This window comes from Agelaius phoeniceus, chromosome 1, assembly GCF_051311805.1.
Source record: "Agelaius phoeniceus isolate bAgePho1 chromosome 1, bAgePho1.hap1, whole genome shotgun sequence".
NCBI classification, from domain to species: Eukaryota; Metazoa; Chordata; class Aves; order Passeriformes; family Icteridae; genus Agelaius; species Agelaius phoeniceus.
Genome location: NC_135265.1, coordinates 133,617,807 through 133,640,962, shown reverse-complemented (window position 1 = coordinate 133,640,962; position 23,156 = coordinate 133,617,807). Strand labels below are relative to the sequence as shown.

At 37.7% G+C, this 23,156-nt stretch overlaps 1 protein-coding gene across 2 annotated transcripts; it reads left to right on the top strand.

The window, feature by feature from the left end:
• Nucleotides 1-2,232: 2,232 nt before the first annotated feature.
• Nucleotides 2,233-22,772, top strand: CIBAR1 (CBY1 interacting BAR domain containing 1). 2 transcript variants are annotated; one of them, XM_077188024.1, is made up of 8 exons: nt 2,234-2,391; nt 4,198-4,432; nt 6,878-6,946; nt 12,078-12,179; nt 15,737-15,841; nt 16,368-16,481; nt 18,022-18,141; nt 21,956-22,772. In XM_077188024.1, exons 1-8 carry the CDS (start codon nt 2,360-2,362, stop codon nt 22,064-22,066), a joined length of 888 nt encoding a protein of 295 aa, XP_077044139.1. In that variant the 5' UTR covers nt 2,234-2,359; the 3' UTR covers nt 22,067-22,772. The 2 variants fall into 2 exon arrangements, with proteins under 2 accessions (XP_077044143.1, XP_077044139.1); XM_077188028.1 differs by lacking the exon at nt 18,022-18,141 and having other exon boundaries at nt 2,233-2,391.
• The last annotated feature ends 384 nt before the right edge of the window (nt 22,773-23,156 follow it).

Sequence of the window (23,156 nt, the reverse complement as noted above, 5' to 3'; positions counted from 1 at the left end):
TTAGCCTACCAAGTCCTTAAAGGCTGCAAACCTTTGGAGTGAGTTTTACGCCTGGTTTCGCAAACTTGCCTTAAGAAAAATTAGCAACATTTTGTTTTAGCTTAAGTTGGTCCAAACCACTAATTAGTGACTCATTATTTGAAGAATATTTTGCTGTATAGAATTGAAGTTTTCATTGAAGTGATCTGAATTATATACTTTCAAGAGAAACCAAGATGAAAAGTTAAAAACCAAATTTTAAGTAAATCAATTTCTATTCACATGCTCATGCAAGCCTATAAAGTTTTTTTCATACATGTGTGGTAGTAGCACTCACCTTCTCCCTGGCTGACACATGGGGACTACCAACCTTGCACGACCCAAGGTGGGAATAGGAAGAGGCAGAACCCCTTGGTCCATGAACAGGGTCCCAGGCCAACAGGGCAGAGCCATTTCTGCACCATGACCTCCATCCAAGGAGACCTCCCTGGTCTGAGTGCCCCTCACCACTCTCTCCCACAGCCGTGACTATTTTCGGACTGGATATCCCTGAGTGATCCTTTGACCCTTAGATCTTCTGGGTACCCTTGAGTGAGAGGCCTCTTTGTGTGTGTGAGTATGTGTGTGCACATATACAATTTTGTGTAGTAACATAGTCCCAAGGGGTACAACAACCCTGTAACTTGCTAAATGCCTGGGAGCATCACCGTTACCCACCTTGTTCATTACTTTTGGCCATTGGTTTTAGTTGGAAATTGAAGTTTATCTGCATGAAGTTGTTGCCATGTACCTCTGTGCCAGCATGCTGCCAGTTGTCCAAGTCCTTAGCTCTCATGGACCACTGTAATATCAGATGGGTTTGTGCTGGACACAGCACAATTCCCACTCTCCTCCTTTATGAGTCTTTTCTGCATTAGTCTCATACAGCATGTGCAGGGACTCTGATAGGATCATGGCCACACAATCCTGAAGCCACATTCCCAATACATTACCACTAGAGAGAGGGGGTTAGGGGTTTTTTTATGTTTTCCATTTGGTTTTGTTTTGTTCTTCTTTTTTTTTTAGGATCTTTTCTGGTGCTCCATGGGATTTTTCCCAGGGCTGCCTAACCTCAACAACTCTCCCTTAGATGAAGACAAGTTGGCTTTTGGTTTTTTGGGTTTTTTTCTTGTAATGGGAGAGGCTTGAGCTTTCTGGCTTTCTACAGGCCTTGACACTGCACTTGTCCTTGAACAGACCCTGCCCCCGCCTTTGGGTGGGCTCATGTGTGGGGAGCACCAGTCACTGCTTGTGTCCCCCAGGGATCAGTATTGATCCTGATCCTAGTCAGAATCCATATTGATTATTGATGGGGGAATCAAATGCACCCTTAATAAATTTGTGGGTGACACCAAGTTGAGCAGGAGTGTTGAAAGGATCTGCAGAGGGACCTGGACAGGCTGGATCAATGGGGTAAGACTGACTGTGTGAGGTTCAACAAGGTGAAATGCCAGGTCCTGCATTGGGCCACAACAATGCCCTGCGGTGCTACAGGCTGGGGGAAGAGGGGCTGAAAAGCTGCCCCGTGGCAATGGACCTGGGGGCTGGTTGCCAGTGGCTGAACATGAGCGAGCGTGTGCCCAGGTGGCCAAGAAGGCCAATGGCATCCTGGCCTTTATCAGCAATAGTGTGGCCAGCAGGACCAGGGCAGGGATTGTCCCTCTGTACTCGACACTGGTGAGGCCACACCTCGAGTGCTGTGTCCAGTTCTGGGCCCCACACCACAAGAAGGACATTGAGGGGCTGGAGCGTGTCCAGAGAAGGGTAGCGGAGCTGGTGGAGGGGCTGGAGCACAAGTGCTGTGAGGGGCAGCAGAGGGAGCCGGAGGCGTTTGGCCCGGAGAACAGGAGCTCACGGGGACCTTACGGCTCTGGACAGCTCCCTGACAGGAGGCTGTAGTCAGGCTAGGCTCGGCCTCTTATACCGGGTAACAAGTGATAGGACAAGAAGACATAGCCTTAAGCTGCGCCAGAGGAGATTTATGTTGGACATAAGGAGGAATTTCTTCACAAAAAGGGTGATTATACCCTGGAACGGGCTGCCCAGGGAGGTGGTAGGGTGACCGTCCCTGGAGGTGTTTAAGGAAAGGCCGGACGCGGCACTCAGTGCCATGTTCCGGCTGACACGGCGGTGTTCGGTCAGAGGCTGGACTCGATAATCTCAGCGCTCCTTTCCAACCGCACCGATTCCGCCTCTCAGGGACTGCGCTCTCCCCGCGGCGCCTCCCGGCCCAGGCCCGTCCCGCAGGCCGAGAGGCGGGGCCAGGCCGGGTGTCCATGGAAACGGAGCGCACGCGGAGCGCCGCCCCCCTTCCCTGCTTCCCGCCGGCCCCATCGCCACCATGATGCTGCTGGGCCGCGGGCTGGACGCCAGGTACGGGGGCGCGGGGGCCGGGGAGCCCCGGGCTGCTGCCGGGGAGAGGCCCCGCTTCCAGCAGCGTGCCCGGGGCAGGCGCGGGGTCGGGGAGCGATGCGGGCCCGGTCCTTCTTAGCGCATCTGCCTCCCTAGGAGATGGGGCCGCCTCTGCCTTCCTCCGGTAAAGGCCGCAAAACTTTTCCAGGCCTAGCGTGCTATGCAGAGATGAAGTAAAGATGTGCTGCCGATATTTATTTGGACCTCTCGCGAATAATTCTGTGGACAGTTCTAAGCGGTCGCCATAATCAGGGGGGAATAAAAACTTATACACCCCCACATAAGAAACCATAGTGTTTCGCGTCCCACAATTAAATACTAGTTTCGTGGGTGTACTCTAAGATCTGAATTGTAAAGGGTGATTAAATCTTTCTCCTGGAGGGAAACTTTCTGACATGAAAATCTTTCAAGAAAATAGGAAATATTTTTTTAAAAACCTTTTACTGAAGATCTGGTCAGGTAATATAATTTTGAAAAACAGCTTTATTAGTACTTAATGAAATGTTTACTTGCCTACTCACCAGGTGAAACCGTCCTTATTCAAGCGGTTCTGTGCTCCAGCATGTCCTGGAGGACTGAATTACTTTCTTGGGTTTTTTTAACCTTAACGGAATCTCTTTTGAACAGTCTTCCAGACAGATTGCCATGAAGCAACCCAACTAGGTTTTTGCCTAAGGCAGAAATTTGGCATTAAATACTTTTCCTGAAGGAAAGGTGTTCCTCATTTGAATTGATTGTATTGTTGTTTAGTCTCAAAGTACCACATTTCTTCAAATTTTTCTGATCATCATGTATCCTGATACAAAGTCAGTGTTTAAATATTGGTCAGCAGTATTGGGATACCTTACAGATATGAAGGAAGGTTTTGTTTCTGTCCCTTGCCGAGATAGTAGTAGGAGTGAATTCTCTTGCAGAGAATTCTATCACTTCACATCAATAACCTTGTGTTGGACCATAAAGACTCCTTAGGACCCAGTATCTGGCAGGTACTGTTAGCTAATTGTCTTACAGCCATTCACTCAGATCAACAATGGGCATGAGTTCACATGATCATCAAATAATATAGGAATATGAAAGCAAAATACAAAGTGAAATCTGTGAGTTACTGGAATGACTTATCTAAATCCTTAATAATGAAACATACAGGCATTGGATCAAATAAAGTAATTAGATTTAGGTCATTTAAAAAGTAATTTACTAGTGTCATGAATGTGCTTTCAGTGGTAGTACAGTTTTCACCTCTTGTGTCCATTCACCTTTCTTCTTTAATTCTCAGTGGTTTTAATCCTCTGTAGTGCCGTTTGGTAATTGTTTGCAATTTAAAGAACATTTAATACCTTTAGCAGTTTGTCTTCTACTACCTAATTTCTCCAGCCATTGCCTTGCTTGTTTAGATTGCAGGCCATAGCAGGAAGGGGGGTGGTCCTGCAGAAGTCTTGTTTGAGACAGCAGGTGTTACCACTGTGTTAGTAACTAATAACATTAGTAATAGTGAGCTTTTGTTTAAATTCAGGAGGAAAACTTCCAAGCAGATTTCTGTGATTTGGATTTTCATCTATTGGATCTTTAAGTGTAAATCTGCTTTTTTGTTTATTTGTTATTCATTCATAAATAAGCACATATTACATCAGTTACAACATTATTTTTTTCAGAAAAAATTTCTGCACTGAAATGAGATATCCAAATTATTAGAAGTATTATTATATAGTTTTTCTTCTGTATGTGTTGTAAACATTTCTGTCTTTCTTATTTTTCTTTGGTATCCAGGGACAATCAGACTAGACAAATGCAAGATGCTGTTTCAAATGTGGAAAAACATTTTGGTGAATTGTGCCAAATATTTGCTGGATATGTACGTAAAACTGCCAGACTACGAGACAAAGCAGATCTTCTAGTAAATGAAATATATGCATATGCAGCTACAGAGACACCGAACTTAAAAGTTGGACTGAAAAACTTTGCAGATGAATTCTCCAGACTTCAAGATTATCGCCAGGCAGAGGTACAAAATTAAAGCTGTACATGTTGTGTTTGCCATCTGAACTTTTCAGTTACTTATCTGTGATTAAAAGGGAAATCATATACTCTGCAATCAGAAGAGAAACAGAAGAAAACACGTCTAAATATATTAATGTCTGAGCAGGGTACGCTGCCAAAGCATTCATCATTTACACTCCTAATCACTTCAGGGAAAACTGCCTAAAATTAGTACTGCTGAAGTCAGGAAGACTATCCATATGAACACTTGATGTATTTGGGAAAGAGCAAGTTTTTTTTAATTGGTGTTAGACTTTAGATAATGATTTATGGTTAATAAAGTGTTCTTTTTTAGTTGTGTGACTTGAATTGTCTAGCAACAGCTGAGGCAAAATCAGTCATTTTCCTTTGGCTGAGCATTATCAGAAATAGTATTGAAGAGGTACTGTCAGGGACCACTGTAGATTTCATAAGTTTGTAGTTCAACATTAAAAGTACAAAGTTGATTTGGACCATATGTGACTATATAGTCACACTTCTGCTAGATGAGTGAGGGTGCAAAGAAAGGTGTTTATTCCACTTACACGTTTATGTGTGGTCCCAGTCAAACTGTAACTTAGAATGCAGAATTCCAAATACTGAGATTTAAAAAAATTAATTCCCATGTACTCAAACTAGTTTTTGGAGTAGTATCTATTCTTTAAGTAGAACATAGAAAATTCCCATTTATAATTTTGAACAGCTAAGATCCACTACAATTCAAAAAAGAGACTGAAGTAGTTGGCATTCTTTATGTCTTCAGATAGGACTTTTTTATTTTGGAGAGCAAGTGACCTCTTCATAATAACAAAGTGGAAAAAGAAAACCTTTGAAAAGTAGTTAATATGGGAAGCAGAGAGTTTGAAATACAAGGAATATTGTGTATCTTAAACAGTCTATTGAGGAAGGGATTTTTAAGAAGTAATAAGAAACCTTAGAGTGTGTGCAATTTTTATTTTTCCATAAGTTCTTATATGTCTGGCTCCAGCTGAGCCACATGTAGGTCTTTATGCTTCAATTGATGTAATAGCAAATTATCTTCTGCTATTATATTTATATTGTGGCCAAAGGTGAATGTAAACTCAGACTGCATGATCTCTCTGTTTTCATCATTAAACTTTGAACCTGTAATTTTGAGATACATATGTAACAACTTGAGTTTTGCTTCTCTTGATTTTAAATGTGTTTTTAAAAACTGACATTCGGCTTCATCCTCCTGCCATGCCTGTCTGTAAACCAACATTGCCCTGTGAAAGAAAAAAGGCAGAAGCAGCAAAGGAAAAGAGAAGCTTTTAGTCTTTAAATCAAGTTCTCCTTTGCTCCTGAAAACAAAATATTTCTTTATTTCTCCTGGGCATCAAGTCACTTAACAGTTTTCCTGTATGCTGGCAAAGTGGGCAAGAGAAAACTAGCTTGCAAGGGTTATTAACAATTTCTGGTCTTTAGGTGCAGTGCTAGATATATAAATACTGAAGTGTGAGGTACCACAGCACATGGTAGGGTAAGTAAGATGGGCAGGTTATTTGGTTTGTCTCTAATAAGTGTGTTGTTTAGAGCCTTTCCTTTCTATTCCTTTCTACTCTATGGGCAATTCAAGTGAAATTGTTTGACAGTGCAGTGGTAGATGGAGAAGGAGAAGTGTTTGCTCAGCTGGCCTAGATTTTGGCTGACTGGTGGCTACCAGTATAGGGGGAGCTGTCCCTTCCCAGGAGATGTATGCACCTTGTCCTAATCTGGATGTAGCAGCAAAGGGCCACAGGACTCACTCATGGTCCATAAGTCATTGGCAGATTACGCTGGGGCCACTCAGACAGTTTTGTCAGATCTGACAAGCAGGTCTTATCCTACTGCCTGTCTGACCATATGTAGCTGTTTTTCTGACTAGGAGAACTGAAACAAAAATTCAGAACCACTCATCTGTGAGAGCATTTATGCATTTTAGATAGCCTTTTATTGGTATTTTTAGTGCACTCAGCACCAGTGATGCTGTTTCCATTGTTTTTAAGAAGTTCCATTTTGCACAGTGTATTTGATAGCAAAGGTTTCTTAGTCTGTAACCTTATTAGTAAGTGTAGAGCAAATACACTGATCTTTAGATAGAAAGCTACAGAACTCCAAGATGCAATGCTGGATGTATTTAGTAGTCAGTTTGATGTATTCATAATTTTCCATGTTTCATTTATCCTGATCTAATTAAGAAAAAAGGAACTCCACAAGAAATCAGCTTGAGCTCTTCAGAAAATAAATTCCTTTTTGGTTAATATACTTGACTGTAGTTTTTACAAAATTTTTTAAACCCCTTATCCTAATATTTTTTCAGCATATATGGATTTAATTCATAATAAGATGAGTCACTATTAAAGTAATTGTTTCCCATTTCTGCACCCCATGGATATGGATGATTTTAGCAACTTGTGATTTCTTTTTGTAGGTTGACAGGCTGGAAGCCAAGGTTGTTGAACCTCTGAAATGTTATGGGACCATAGTGAAACTTAAAAGGGTAGGTTAAACATGTGTTTCTCACAAGGTACATTTCCGTGTCCTGACCACTCAGTTGAAAACTTTTTGTTTATGGGGAAAATGGTTCTCATTTTTCATATTTCAGTAATCAGTTTAACTTAATTATATAATTAGACATCTTAACTGAAGTTGTATATATGTTAGAGGAAAGAGCTTTGATGTGAAGACAAGGATATTCAGGCTCTTCAAGCACAAACAAATGCTCAGAAAAGGCATTAGTATGAAATTCCCTGGATAGTATAAATTCAGGACTTTTTGTTTATAAATAATGTCACTTATTATTGTGTGATTTTGATGATGATGGTGATGATATTATTATTACTATTATTATTTCTATTACTGCTTTGGCTCTTAGTCATCAATATGCTGCCTTTAACAGCTTTTCTAACTCAGAATTATGTTCTACATTAAAGTTCATAACTTAGAAAACACAGTTGAAGCTGATAAGTAGGTAGTGCCTAGATCCCTCTCCGTTAAATCCTCACGTTGACCTGAAGATACACAAAAATCTGAGGTCTCTTCATTCACTGTATTTTTGAAACAATGTTTTTAGGGGTTTGAAATAGTCCCTTAAAATACCTGTAAGTTTCTTTCCTCCAGGAAAGATAAGCTTGAGCAAGGAATTTAATAAGCAGATACTAAAAGTAGATCTTCATAATACTTCTATCTTATACAGAGAATACCTTAATCCTGCAAACTCAAATCTGTAATTGATGTAGATGTCTGTATCATAATCTATATAAATCAAAAGCTTAAATTATTATTATTATTTTCTGATGGTATTTGACAAAAATACCAAAATAAAAACCTTGCAATGTGTTCATCAGGATTAATTTGAGTAGATGGTGGCAGTGCATCTGGAGCAAGCAGTTTTCCTATGGTTTTTTTGTTTTGGTTTTTTTTTTCCATGTGGTGAAGAACCAAGCAGTGTTTGGGACTTAGTGCACAGTTACCTCACTTGGTGGTTAGAGAAACGATTGTCAAGGAAATGCATTCTACACTTGAGTGGGACTACCCCCAGTAGTCCTTAGCTGAGAGCTAAGACTGTAGTGCCTAAAACCTGAGCTGTAGACTTCAGTGCCTAAAACCTGGTATCTTAATGGTCACCAGTTTGTGAGATCTAGAACTGGGTACTTTGTAGGGTATAAGTGCTGGGGGTGCAAGACACGTTTCATGTGTTTGTGGCAGTAGGATTGCTGTGGAAACACAAAACATTACAGCAATGCCTGGGGCTGCCAAAGCATTGAAGAGACTGTCTTGAGGTGCACTGCCACTGATAGCCAGTAATGCTGAGGACAGAAGCAGCTGAAACCAAGTCATTGCTTGCCGCAGGGAATTGCATTTCCTGTGGTCTTTGCCTTTCAGAATGTCAGAAAGCGTTGCATAATGTTGATTTTGGCTACAGTGAGGAGTGCAAAAGCATTTTTAAACCATAGATGAGATCATTAATTTTACCAGTTTACCTTTGAACTAAGATAGAGTTCACTAAAGATGTAGGCCAAAAATAGTTATTTTTTCCCTTTGCACATTGACCATAAACCTTGGTTAAAACTTCAACTACCTGGTCTTCAGTTATCATCTGTAATCACTGGGACATATTTAGTGACAAAGGAAATTTTGTCACTCACGTAAATCTAGCACAAGCTGCTAGTTCTAGGACTGCTTTAGCTGTAACTACATTAGCTAAGTAAAATCAGGCAGAGTATGTCATTATAGCTACTTTCTATAAAGAGGATGTTCTCACTGCTGCTTACTTACTGGATCTGTTCCTATAAGTACACAGCAGTTTTTCTCTGCTTTATCTAAAAATAACTATTGCTTTGTCTGTGGTGTAAGACATCAATGTCCTGTGCTACTAAATGCTTTAAAGAGGCCTGGGTCAATCAGAGTAGTGTTGTCCTTAATCTGCTAATGCAGTAAAATTGTTTCATTCACTTGTTCTAGTTTACAATGCTGAATAGCTTCAGTGGAAGCTAAAACAATCTTCTTGTCCTGTAACACAGCTTAAATGTGGCTATGAGGATTTCTTTCTGTTTCATTGTTCTATTTATCAGTCTTCACTTTTCTGCTTTTTGGCAACTCTGTTCCTGGTTCCTTTTCTTCCTGTAAAACAGGACATCATAAAACCAAGGTGATCCACATGCAGAAGAAAGGATTGATTTTCTTTCAGTGACTAAAGCAGGTAACAGTACAGTGATGAGGCTCTGCCAGCTCATTGTCTGGTGGATGAACTATAGCTGTACTTCTGTATGATTTGAAAATAGATGGGTGACCAGAGTTCCTGTGTGTGACTTGAATTCATAGTGAAAACCTAGAGGGACTATGAATACTTTTATATTCTTTGTACCTTTTATCTCATTGCCTATTCCATTCCACTTTTCCTTGAGTGTAACTAAAGTATATTTTCCAAAAACATGTCAAAGCTTGGTCTAAAGACACTGTGAATGTAGGACTGTTGGTGGTAGTGGTGCTTTGTGGTTAGTTGATGTTTGTGGTGCTTTGTTTTAAATGAAAGACTTCACCTAATCTTTGGTTCTTGTTACATGCTCCACTGAGATGAAAGAGCTCTGTAATGTTCTGGGTTTTTTTCTGGATGAAGGTATTTAGATGCTAGTAAAACTAATTTTCCTTTTTTTTTCTGTTAGGTAATGTATAACTTGATTCTTTCACCATAAATTACATTTTCCCCAGCTTTTTAATATTTTATTGGGTTTTTTTCTGCACCCTTTTCTTGGACAAAATATGTATGTGACTGCGCCTACTTTTGTACATCCAGAGCTTGTACACAGCTTCACCATTGTGGCCATAGTAGCACTAATTCTTTGTCACACTTTGGCTAGAAGAGAAGTATGTTTCATGGTGGCTGTTGCTACAGAAAGCAGAGGTAGAGGAGGGAACAGTTCACTCTCTGTACGTATTTCCAAAGTCACTACATGCTAGAAAGAAAACACTGAATTTAATAATGGTAACTCGAGAACTTTGCATCCTCAAGTACACTTTGTGTGGAAGTCAGCACCCTTTCAAGCCACAGTGTTAAATCTGATTGACTGTTTTAAATGTGCCTAGAAAGTCAGTGCTATTAATGGGGCTCAGTCATTAAATAGCATTAAACATGCAGCTGTGACCATTAGGTGGAAAACTTTGTTTTTTCAAAAATAAATACATTCTTTTCTCTTTCTCTACCTTTAAAATTTAAAACTGGAAAAAACAATTTAAAAATTTCTATTATTGCTTTTCTTGTAGCCACATGGCTCTCATAAAAGCAATAGGCCTTTTCAGTCTTTGACCTTAGAAGTTGTGTAAATTCCCTTCTGAAAGAACAGCAGTAAAACCAGCATTCATGGGCTGAAGATGAAGTAGTTTTTATTATCAGAAGCCAGCTCTGTGTCCCTGGAGATGAAGCAAAATGACAGTTATATACAAGGACATACAGACAGTAAGGATAGAAACAAGTAAGAAACTGCATGTTTTGACCCTGTCCTCATGTACAGCCTCATTATTGAAGAAACACAGCACTGTGAAACTTGGCAATCTTGTGCTTGTCACTGAGTAGTGATCTGGTCACAGGATCACAAAACTTACTGAAAGACATATTCTTAGTTGCATATCCTTCTGTCATGGTGACATACAAGCATTAAAATTGAAATCCAAGGAAGGAGCACAGACAACTTCCCAATATGATAGTTTCTTATAGCTCTAACTCCATTTTAGAGTAGTAAATAAGAGTGGAAGTGGTATTTTAGAGTAAAAGGTCATTTGAAATGCATGCCAAATCCTACCTCAGATTTTGTTAGACTTTAGACTTTATTTCTGCTTGTTCTAAACTACTGCTCCTTTAAACTGGAACCATCAAAATTAATGAGCTTTTCCATACCAGCATCAGTGAAGTGATAAATACTTGACTGATAATCTTACATCCCATGAATGTCAAACAGTTTACAAAACAGTTTTATAGCATGAAAATTTGAGAAAACTGGTAGATGAACATTCTTAAATTGTCACAGGTCTTCCTAGAAGTACATACTACTTCTCCTTTGGAAATGGAGCAAAACCAGTTGTCAACAGTTTCTGCCTTTTCTGTATTGGTTAAGTTTTATCTTCTCCAGCTCCACCATTACTTGGATGTATTTTGTTTCAAATGGTTTTAAACACTTTAGTAAATGCATATATATAAATACGCAGTTTAACCCTTTCAGTCATAGAATTCCTATGGTACCTTGTAGCACAGAATTGTTTAGGTTGAAAAGGACCTCTGTAATCATTGAGTCCAACCATTAGCCCGGCACCCCCATGTTCACCAGTAAACTCTGTCCCCGAGTGCCAGGGACACCTTTTCTAACACTTCCAGAATGGTGATTCTACCGGTTCCATGGGCAGCCTATTCCAATGCCTGACCACCCCTCCCGTGGAAAAAAAAATCCTAATATTTCATTTAAAAATAAATGGTGCAGCTTATATGTCCTCATCCTGTCACTGGTTGCCTGGGAGAAGAGACTGACCCGCACCTGGCTACAGCATCCTTTCAGGGAGCTGTAGAGAGCTCAGGTTCCCCCTGAGCCTCCTCCAGGCTAAACACTCCCAGCTCCCTCAGCCACTCCTCATCAGACTTCTGCTCCAGCCCCTTCAGCAGCTCCACTGTCAGCAGTGACAGCAGTTACATTTTCTTCATAACTTCTCCTTGGTACTGACTGCTGCCTGCTTTGTTGTTTTGTTTTTGTTTTAATGATGCCACTTTATTTGATGCTTCTTTTTATTTCTAAGTACCACATTTATTCTATTGCTAAGTCAGGAATGAGTCTGCCTTCTTAACGCTCTGGGGATCTCAGCTTGTGACCATCTGCTATACTTTTCATGTAAAGCTGTGAATATCTTTCTTTCCTTCCCCACATTTTCAATCATAACATGTGCTATAGTGAGTTGCACAAGGTGCTAAACTCTCTCAATCCCCACTAGACTTCTCTTTCATAGGATCAATTAACAGGTCACTAAAATCTGGTTTATTTGAAGCAGAAGTTTTGTCCATGTTTTCTAGGCAATGCTTGTATGAAGGAAAGCATATTTTGTATTATCCTAGATGTATTTCAAACATGTCTAAAACATTTTATTTCCAGGATGATCTTAGAGCAACTTTAACAGCAAAGAGCCGAGAAGCCAAGCAATTATCTCAACTGGAAAAGACACGTCAGCGGAATCCATCAGATCTACACGTTATTGTATCCTGCGTTTCTAGTCACTATGAGAAATATTTTTAGAATTTCTTTGGAATTAAACTGTTATGCTTGGAAAGTAGTAATAACACTAATGCTGCTTAGAGAAACTGTTTCCAATGTTGAATCTTTTCTTAAACTTAATGAAGAGTTACAGCTGCTACAGAGCAGTAGTTACTCACTTTTGAATTGAAAAGAAACTATAAATTATTTGATATGTTTATGCAAGAGAGGTAGGCATAGATTACATCCAGGAATTTGGAAGCTTTTGAAAGTAAGTGTAATCAGACAATTTATTTTTTATTTCTGTGGATTTACTGTTTTTCTCCCTGCCATTTTGGTTATTGTGCTTCCTGGTATCTAGATGGGATATGAGTTTCCTCCAGCTGCATGAAAGGATAAGTTGTTATTCTGTTAGTAGAATACTCATCTAGACTACTCTTCCTTTCCAAAGATCAGTCACCCTCCCCAGTATACTATTCTATATCACAACAAGAAAAATTAAGCCTCTGTCAAACTGAATTAGAATTTCCATTAAAATCTCACTGAAGTTTTAAATTTTGAAGCAATCAGAATCTAGGGAATGCCAAAATAAATGGGATCAAGGCAATCCTACTTCAGTCCCTTTATGCTTACATATTATGATACAGGATCTAGGTTCATGATGTGCTGTTTACTTTTTATTACATCTGAGTGTTGGATTTGGGAGTTAAGGAGTCCTATTCATTGTTGGATTTTATCAACTGTATTTCAGAATGTTCAGGATCTTTGTAGTGACTGGGGCATGAGACTGTAGAAAGAGTGAAAATGACAGTGTTGGTCAAACTGAACACAGGAGAACTACATTTTATTTTTGTCTTTGCCAGAGAATTTTTATTTAATATTAATCAAATCAGTTAAACTAAGTCATGACTAATTAGAATTCCTCCTGTAATAACGACAGACATTTGTCAGCCACAGGGTTAGAATTGAGTTGTGTTGCAAAGTTATCTTCTGTTGGAATTAAGGGAGTAAATTATGACAATAAGCTGTTTTTTTCCCAAAGGGAGACTGGTCCCATTTTTCTCTCTCGAGCTAATTCCCATTTCATTTCATTTCATGGGTATGTCACTGGCACCTAGTTAATCTCTTCTTGTTTCTTTTCTAAGCTTCTCCCAAATACTCTTCTGTGACTTAGCTTCTTGTAACACCTGTTTTCTACACTTAAGGCTTTGCCTGAAGAGTTAGGAAATCTCAGTACAGTCTGATTCTGCACATGGCAAAAGCACCAAATGCTGCCTATTAGCATATTAAAGTGATTGACATTTAAAAAGGTCAGATTGACACTTAAAACACATTAAAACGTATTAGGAGCAGGAATGTGTTCATTTGCTTTTGAGGATGTGTGCAGGTCAGCTTTCAGGTCTGAGAGAGGCTTTACCACATTAGGACTCAGCAGCTGGGCTCCTGCAGGGGTTCTCTTATTCTTGAGCAACTGTGATGTTGCAGCAGTGAACAACTTTGGCCACAGAGAGCAAAGAATCTGTACTCCCATCTTACAAATGGTGTGTTAGCACAGCTGTGAAAGGAAATCATTACCAGGTTTTTAAAAAAACACTTCCGTAAATCAAAATAATTTTTTTTTTCCTGAAGAAGTCTGCTAAACTATAGATTGTCTGCTTTTTATTTTATTCTTTTAAAAATAAATAACCAAGCTCTCAGTCCAAAACAGACAGCTGTCCTGAAATGTTTTGGCCTGGATACTTGAATTCTAGCAAAGCTCTAACAGATTTTATATCTTACAGCCAGAGGCTTCAGACAACATGATAATAGCACTAAATATACAGATGTTTTGAAATAACTAAGATAAATAGTTCACAGTATATTAAAAGTAGAAATGAAAATGAACATGTCCATGAATATTGATTGTTACATTGCCATTTTTTCCTTTACTAATATTTCCAGTCACAGGTGAGTGTTCAGAAAATACCAAACTGCTGTTGTCCAAACTATGCAGGCTCTGCGACTACAGACACTTCACTCTAAAACAACCTGAATTCCTCTGCCAAAGCATATGTGCACAAATTATGTCCAATCTAAGATTTATTGAGGAGGTGTATTTGATTACCATAGAAATAATAGACTGTATTTGTATGTGTAAAGACTGCATATGCCTAATAGCTGCCATCACTTACAGACTGACTATTTGAAGTAATTGAAAATACAGAAAATGTCTTTTCTTCCCTCCTGTGGTTTGGGCAAAATCAGGAAAGAGAGATGAACATGTGACCTTATGTACTACTAAAGATGATTATCAATATTGTTTGCCCTGTAATGGCAGAATTGTGTCTATGATTTTAGGCTGTTTTTGAAAGGAGATTGTTTCAAATTGCTAATCCTGAAAATAAGGTTAGCAGATTACAATCAAATAAGTGAATAGAGTATGCCTTATTCTTTAGGTTTCCATATATGTAACACTAAAAGCTAGATCACAGGAACTGGACCTGTGGTGTCTTTTTCCATTAAAAAAAAAATCGTCTCAAGTTGCAGTTTTGTAGAAATGGGAAGAACCTTACAACTTGATCACAGGATACAGTACTTGATCCATATACTACTTTCAAAACTCATGACGAAATAGATTTGTGATGATACTTACCAATTGGGCCTGTAAGTATCACTAGTGTATGATGTTTGACCAGTCATGTATGGAAAATAAAAGAAGTTTAGAGCCAAATCTTGTAGATTTCAAGTGCAAGCTCTTACATTGTTAATTTGTAATACTACACAGTTCTCAGACTTGACTTAATCAGAATAGTTTCAATATCTTTCATTAAATGGTAGTGAACTTTCTATAAAGTTTATAATTATATCTAATTAAAATAGCTATTTAAAATGTTTTTTGTAGTAACAAAATAAGAAAAACTGTGTATTTATGTGTTAAAAAATGGTTGATGTGTCCCCTTCCCAGTGCCCCATTGAAGATTTTTTTTATCAGATATTTTAATAATACAAAAATATTTAAAGCATAAAATACCTGAAATGCATTTGAATCTAAAAACTACAACAACTCTAGCCTGCAAGATTGAGATATTTACAGGATAAGTACATTAGTTCCAGCTGCAGCTATAATTGTATATTTAAATAATTTGTAAAAATGTACTAAGATGAGGTTCAGCACACTATACTGGAAAAGAATCTTTCTGGACCCTCCAGGTTGATCTGCAGTAGAAAACAAGGGGTGATCTTTCCTGTTCTCCCACCACTCTGGGTTAAGTACCTAAACCCAGTCACTCTGCTGTCAGTGGGATGTCAGGACTGGCTCAATAAAACTGTCCCATGATTATTACAGAAAATGAATCAAGGCAGAGGGACTTCCCTGACTGGCTGCAGCTGGTCATTCTTCACGTTCACATCCAAGTCACAACAGTGTAGAAGGCATCTTTATATGTTCATTAAGCTGCAGATTTAAATACTGTAACACAGATATGTATTGTTTTACAAACTTAGACTTAAATAATGGCAATTACAGCAAATAGCTTTGTATCAAATGCACGACTAATTTCACCTTTTTGTTACTTTACCAGGCTGAAAATGAACTGCAGAGAGCAACAATGGATGCTACTCGAACAACTCGGCACTTAGAGGAAACCATTGATAATTTTGAGAAACAGAAGATAAGGGACATCAAAGTATGTGTGCTCACATTTCATCTTGCATAATAAAATCACTATAGTTAGTTGGGGGCAAAATTAGTAACATTCTAGTATTCACTGAAATGCAAATCTTGTGGTATTCATGAATATTTCACAGATTTGTAAATTATAGATATAGGATCTACAGATAACTTATCCTCAACCTGCTATAAGAGACAGTCTTCAAAACAGCAAAACTTCTGACTGACAGTATCTTGGGAATACATATTGGAGATTATCAAGTGGCTTTTCAGTAAGACATGTTATTCCTAATACACTTCCTCTTTACTTTTGAAGTATTTATTCAGAATTTATTATTAAACAATAACTGCATAAGTGATAGCCCAGCCAGAATTTATGTTTAATGTCTAAAGTTCATTTAGATTCATTCAATCTGACTATTTAAATGTACTAAGTATCATGCAGTTATTTATATCATATAAATACCAAACACAGAATACAGTAATTTCTTGAAGTGCAAATATACTGCATTAAGAAAACTTTTCTTTTCATTTGCTTTCAGAACATATTTTCTGAATTTATAACTATTGAAATGTTGTTCCATGGGAAAGCTTTAGAGATATATACTGCTGCCTATCAAAATATCCAAAATATTGATGAAAATGAAGATTTGGAGGTAAGAGTGATTGAGATTTGCTTTTCTGTTTACTTCCTATATAAAAACAGTTTTCACAATCGGGCTAGACATGTCCCACACAGAAAAATGCAACAAATATTTCAGGATCCCAGAAGAAACTCATGTATACCAAGCTTTTTTTTTTGCACTTCTTCAGCAAGAGCATGCAGGTTTGTAATCTCAGAGAACACAGAGAGCAACTGCAGTGGCAATCTAATCTTTCCCACAAAACACAGAAAAGAGACTCACAAAATTACCTGCCACTTCAACTTCAGGTAAACATAAAACAGTTTTTAAAGAACACTTCTGCAGTGAGTCTTGCTCTAAAGATGCACATAGAAAAAAATCTTACACTGATGTGATAAGATGATGTAAAGACTAACTACTATATTAAAGATCTCCGTCTAACCTGAATTTTGTTTGTTTGTTTTCATCTTTTAATCATTTTTATTAGGCTGTTCTAGAATTAAGAGACATTTGTTACTTACTACAGTGGGATTTTTGCCTTGTGGTGGTAAACCTCTTTAAGTCACCCTTTCCTGTCTTTCTGAATTATAGTCTCTCTTTCCCAAGATAGGCTTTACGGTCCTTTATTCATTCTTGCAGTTCTTCTGGATGTTGGGTCTTTAAACTTAATACCTTGGAAGTGTGTGTTGTGTATGTTTGGTTTGTCAAAAAAGTTGGATCATTTTCAGTCTTTTTTTGTAAATCCTACCAGTCATAATTTTATTCTGTCTATGACATAGCTCAGAACCAAGTTAGCACAAGCCTTAAAAAACCATGAGTCTTCAGTGACAGTCATATTTGAGACAACTTGGTAATTTTACTTCATTTAAACTATGCCATGGCAATTTTGTACTATTTTAGTTTCACAATTATAATGTCACATGAGACCAATTCAAAATCTGCTTAAAGTCAGTACTTTGTCTTCACAACCAAATTTTAATTTCATTTTAAATTTTCTGTTAATTGGACAATTATTTACTTTTCATAAAAATACTGACCATAATATACCGTCTTCTTGACTTAAAGTCTTGCACAAATAGTTGTATTGGTTATTGAAATAACTTGAAAATATAATGGATGTCATGGTCTCCCCTATATTCTAAGAGATTTCCCAAATTTTTCTTAAGTTGTACATCTTCTGTACAATTCAATAACATTTTTTGATGCAGTTGTGTTTGACAGTAGGGATTGAGTTCATCTTTGCAAGAAATGGAGAGCCTGAAGGAGTTGCTGGGGTTCACACTTCTAGCTTAGCCTGAAACGCAGCTACATATGTTGGTGGGAAACCATTGCAGTTTTCCCTGTATAAATGCCCCCAAAGCTCTGAAGAATGTTTACCTTGACCACATCAGTATGTTGATGTGTCTCAGGTTAAGCAATGCCATTTTTTCACCTAAAACTGATCAGTCCAAACTACAGTCAATGCACATCTCTAGATCAAGTTTCATTCTCCAATGCTGCATTTCTGCAAGCTTCAGTCTTGGTAATTCTTGGCTTGCAAGCACCTAAGTCACAGCTTTTTCCATTTAATTAGGTTTTTCGGAGCTCACTTTATCCACCAGACTATCAGTCTCGCTTAGACATAGTTCGTGCAAATTCCAAGTCCCCCTTGCAAAGAACTGGCTCCTCAAAATCTTCACTGAGAACAGCACAGGTAAGAAAAAATTACATACTAAAACAGTATATTAAAGATCTACTTAAGATAATCTTTTAGTTCATGCACATGGATCCACTGTCTTCACTCAGTTCAGGACCATCGGAAATGTAAAGAAACTTTCAATGGCATAAATATCATAATAAGCTCTTGATAATGCAGCTTTATCATTGAAGGGAAAAATCCCTCAGCTTTTAAAGCTGTGTTGCTTAATTTTGACAAATGCCATTTTGGGCAATACTTGGTCTTCCATCAACAAACTGTGGCATCTTGCAGAGAAGAGATCTAGGAGTTTATTTGAAAGAGTAGTGACAGTCTTTAAATATTTGCATACTTCTAGTATTCAGATTCTAGAGTGTGGCCTCTCTACCAGATCCGAATCCAGACTAGTGATACCTTCTAGCAGCAGAGCAAACTCATGACCTACAGTCCTCTCCTTTTATACTCTGAAAATTCACAGCAGGTGAGGAAAAGGATGGTAAAAATAAGTGAAACAGTTGAAGACAGTGTCACTCCCTTTTTTGGACCAGCTACCTTGCAAATATCTTTGCCACTTGTTTACAGCAGTAAACTTGCAGACATTGCAAAATGGCTAAATTATTTTTAATTCATTGCAACTGTAATTCTGAAACTGCAATGATTCTTACCAGTGTTTCAGTTACAGACAAAGCCACGTTTAAAATGCATGTATCTTACCTTTCTTCTTTGAATAGACTCATGCATTGATACTGTAGTAAGGAAAACTTCTCTTGACTTCGTACACACTTTACCCCTTCTCTGCTCTCAACACAGAACAGAGCAATTATTACAGTTGAGCTATTCTGTTGAAAGTATGAATTTTGTCTGAGTAACTTGCCAGTCCTCTCTATCACTCAAGCAAATTTCAAATTCAAGCTACTTCAGAAAATATGAGAAAAAACACAAAACAAGAAAACTGAGAGTATGTACACTGCGATTTCTCCCAGAGGTGGAGTGGAATTCCATTCTAATTTGCAGGTTAACTTTTCTCATTTCCTAGACTGCTCTTAATTATAACTTTAGGTGTTAGTGTTCTCATAACCTCTAACTTACCTGAAAACAACAGGAAGTCATCTACACCTAGAGGGAAACTGCAATGCAATTCAAAATAAGGTCATCTTACCTTATTGGCTGTGCAGTGTGTCTGCAAAAGAGGATCATATGGCAGAAAAAAGGGGTGGAACACCCAACTAATGCAGTCACCATAGGTCAGTGAAGAAAGGGCAGCCCCTTCTGATTCTGCAAATAGCATGGCGCTGAATTACACTAAGGGCTAATCTTTGGAACCACCAAACGAGTCTTGAGAAAAAAAAAAACTGTATTCAGAAAAACCTGCAGGTGACTTGTTTTATCTTTTCTGTGGATCTTTCACTCTGAAATTTTTGACACATCTAGTTTCCTGCTGCACAGTAATCCTTCACTGTCTGTAATGTAGTACTTTGCAATTTCCAGTGTAAAGCAGTATAAATGATGTGGGAAGCAGTTCACAGAAACATACGGCCCAAGTCTGTGGGGCAGGGGAGGACAGACACACACACAAACACCTGTAGGTGGGGGACAGTGTAGGAAGTCACTGCATACCAGATGGAATAAAGTGTGCCAGTAACACAATTCAGGTCTTTTCAGAGGATTTAACACGTACCATCCTTGAATTTATTTCTGCTTCTGTGGACTAACTTTCTGTATTATCTGTATGTTAAAAATCTAAAGTACTCCTTGAGCTTGATTCATTTTCTCACAAAGAGCTATGTCCTTCATTTTACAACGCTTCACTTGGCAATTCATCCTCAACATTTTGGTTTACCAATACAGCTTGGTATAACTTATATTTTAGAACTGTAGCAAAACAGAAGGATGTTTTCCAGATATTTTAAATCAAATTTAACTACACAAGTTTTATCTACATGCATTAAATATAACAAACTTTTGCACTGACACTCTGTAGGACAGCAAAGTATCATTTTAGCCATTACTGAAAATGTCTGCATCCAAATGTTCCAGCACTAAGACATGGACAGAATTGCCATGTTTCTGCAGTAGCATTTGCAGTGAAAGATGGAGCTGAACTGCTTAAGCAAGGACTGTCATCACCTGCATGCAACTCATATAATTAATTTTAACATAAAATTATTTATGGTCAAAAAATTATCATACTCTTTTTTTGCATTAAGTTCTGAAAAATTAAATTTGAATACTGGTATGTTTTAGTTCTTTGGCACAATAACTTGGATTTAAACTGCATAATTTCTTTTCTCAACTTCCTTCCCTGATACAGTTTGGTTCTTAGGGATAGCCATCTTACCACCACCAGTGATAATATTTAATATACTATTTAGTTAATTGCTGCATGGTCAGAGGTATTTGAGTAGTGAGCAGAAAAAAGCCATAAATCTGAAACAGTTCCTGTTTCAGGAAAGGGGGGAGCTTTTATTCAGAAATATGATGCAAGTTCTGCTGAAGAATTTCAGATGCTCTGAACTAGGAAAATAATTTTAAAAATTAGTCTGTCCCAGTGAAATTCATTTCACCTTAACAGGCTCAATCTGCAGCATTCCTTAAACTCCAATTACAAATCACTGCCATTGTCTTTTTCTTCTTTCATGGAATGAGAAACTGTTGCTTTAGACATTTCAGTTCAAGTTAACCCAGCTTCACCCAATGATTAACTCCATTTTCTGTTGTGTTCAGGAATTTGTAAGCAACTATTTGCTTCGAGCTAAATTACATACTTGGTGAGCATGAACAAGACTTAAGTATTTTTTTCTTTCAAAAGTTCAATGACTACAGTTTGCTTTATGCACACACAAAAAACTTACATTACATACATGGGTGAATGAATTATAGCACGTCAGAAGTCAATTTAATAATGAGCATTTAAGGACCTTTAAAATAGGGGGCTGCTTAAAAGAAAAGGCAAGCTCTGTCTTCAGTGCAGAAGTTTTTATTATATCACTGTATGTGAGAAGACACAGAAAATATAACCAAAATTAGAGTTGCAGATTCCCTTAGAGAACTACTGAACCTGAAATTTTTCAAAAGCATTCCAGATGACTTGGATAACTGTCTTCAATGCTCTTTCTTATGGGGAAAGGAAAAAAAAACATGTATCCTTCTTTGAATTTTAAATTTTGCATTGTCTGTGAAGAATCTATCTTCAATAGGAATTAGATTGAGCCCTCATTAAAAAAAAAGTACAGACTGCAGAATCTGTCAAATGAGATGAAAGCGTGGCAGCTGGCACTTGTTTTTAATGTTTGATGAACCAAAAGGAGGAGTCACTCTAAAGGCAAGCACTGATGGGCAGTGAAAGAAGTTCATCTATGAATCAAGACTCTTAAGTTTGTCTAATTAATTCTTGGGAAAAAAGGTAAAAAGCTTAGAGCAGCATCCTTTTGAGCTTTTAACTGACGAGGTCTGATGTCTTCAAGATAAGATTAGGCCCTAATACTCCTCTTCAGCCTGCTGCTTCAGCAGCCAACCCAGGAAAAAACTGATTTGCATCTTGTTAATTTGATTTTTAGCATTAATTTGGTAAAAAATATCATTTTCCCTGTCCTATAATAGTTCTGAAGGACTACATGGATATTTTTAGCTTTTTAAAACCATTACAGTATTTTTATTCTGTGTCATGTATCTTTCCATTGGTGTGCATATTATGAACAGTTAATAAATAAACAACTTACCCCCTCCCCCAGATGAAAACCATGCAAACATTTAGGCTGAAAATGCCAATGGAGAATTATTTTTTGTTTGCAGAAAACAAACAGTTGATATCCTTTTGTTGGATTTTTATCAGATTTCCCGCAGAATGCTAAGAAAAGATGAAGAAGAGGATGAGGAGGAAGATGAAGATGATGAAGAGGATGATGAGGAGGATGAATTTGATGCTACTAAGGAAGTGAGATAACAAAGCTGTTCTAAGAGGGGTTTTTTATTAAGGGGGAAAAAAACCCCTAAAGGCTTTTTTTTTTGTATGTTGGATCTAAAATTTCACTGGGGCTATATATTTAGAATTCCAGCAGGAGCAAGAATCAGTGCTGATTCTAGAGTGCCAGACAACAAATGACTGGTTTCAAAGAATGGAAAAAAATCCACTGAAAGTGGGCAATTTCAGTAGCTAGAAAATTAAATATTTAAATAGATGCCTGTATTATATTTGCATAGATGTTATATTGTAATCACATGTGCTTAAATGTACGTGATGAACAGTGTCCAAAAACTGCACTAAGCTTTCAAGCAGTTATGAACATTGTTTTGTCCTTATTTTGCCAATATATTACCTCTCTAGCTATACACCTCTTGAATTTTTTAAGTACTCTAGCTGTAACTGTTATAATTGGGTTTATGCATCCTGAAGTAACCATGGTAATTATGAAACTGTTTGCAGCAACCACCTGTTAAGATTTCATTTTGCTATCCACCCTGGATGGCAGAAGGCATGGTGAGGTGTATTTTTTTTCTTATTTTCATTTTTCTCAGGCTTTCATCAGGTACAGATGACTTTTGATTCCTTTACATATACAGAATGAACAGTCACAAATAAGGACCTGGCCCAGTATCTTATGTTCAATGCTGCTTTGCTTTTAAATAAAAGTGCCTTCATGATAAAACTAGTGGATGTTTTATGTAGTTGATGTTTGTTATATTAGTTGACATGCTATACATAGTTCAGATTCCATGTGTTTAGCTACGTGATTTCATTATTGGTTCCATCAAACATACAAGAAATTACACATTTTGAGTGTAATTTCTTATCCTGTTTGGGGATAGAGGTTACATGTGTTCATTTTTTAATAGTGCATGGTTGTCTGCCAGAAAGTTTACCACACTGTTCACCTCCAGCTTTAGTATCTGCTAAAGAACAAATGCAGAAGAATTTAAATTTGTGACTGGGAAAACAATTTTAAATTATAACAAAATCTTCCTTTCAGTTACAGAATAAAAAAAACAGAAGTGCATTTATAATATTGCTACTTTTTGTCCACTGATGCATATGT

Excerpts from the sequence above, each read along its gene's own strand:
- CIBAR1 (XM_077188024.1), top strand. The coding sequence starts at position 2,360 with ATGATGCTGCTGGGCCGCGGGCTGGACGCCAG. Across the intron at positions 2,392-4,197 it reads GGCCGCGGGCTGGACGCCAG|GGACAATCAGACTAGACAAA; the intron begins GTACGGGGGCGC and ends TTTGGTATCCAG. Across the intron at positions 15,842-16,367 it reads AGAAGATAAGGGACATCAAA|AACATATTTTCTGAATTTAT; the intron begins GTATGTGTGCTC and ends ATTTGCTTTCAG.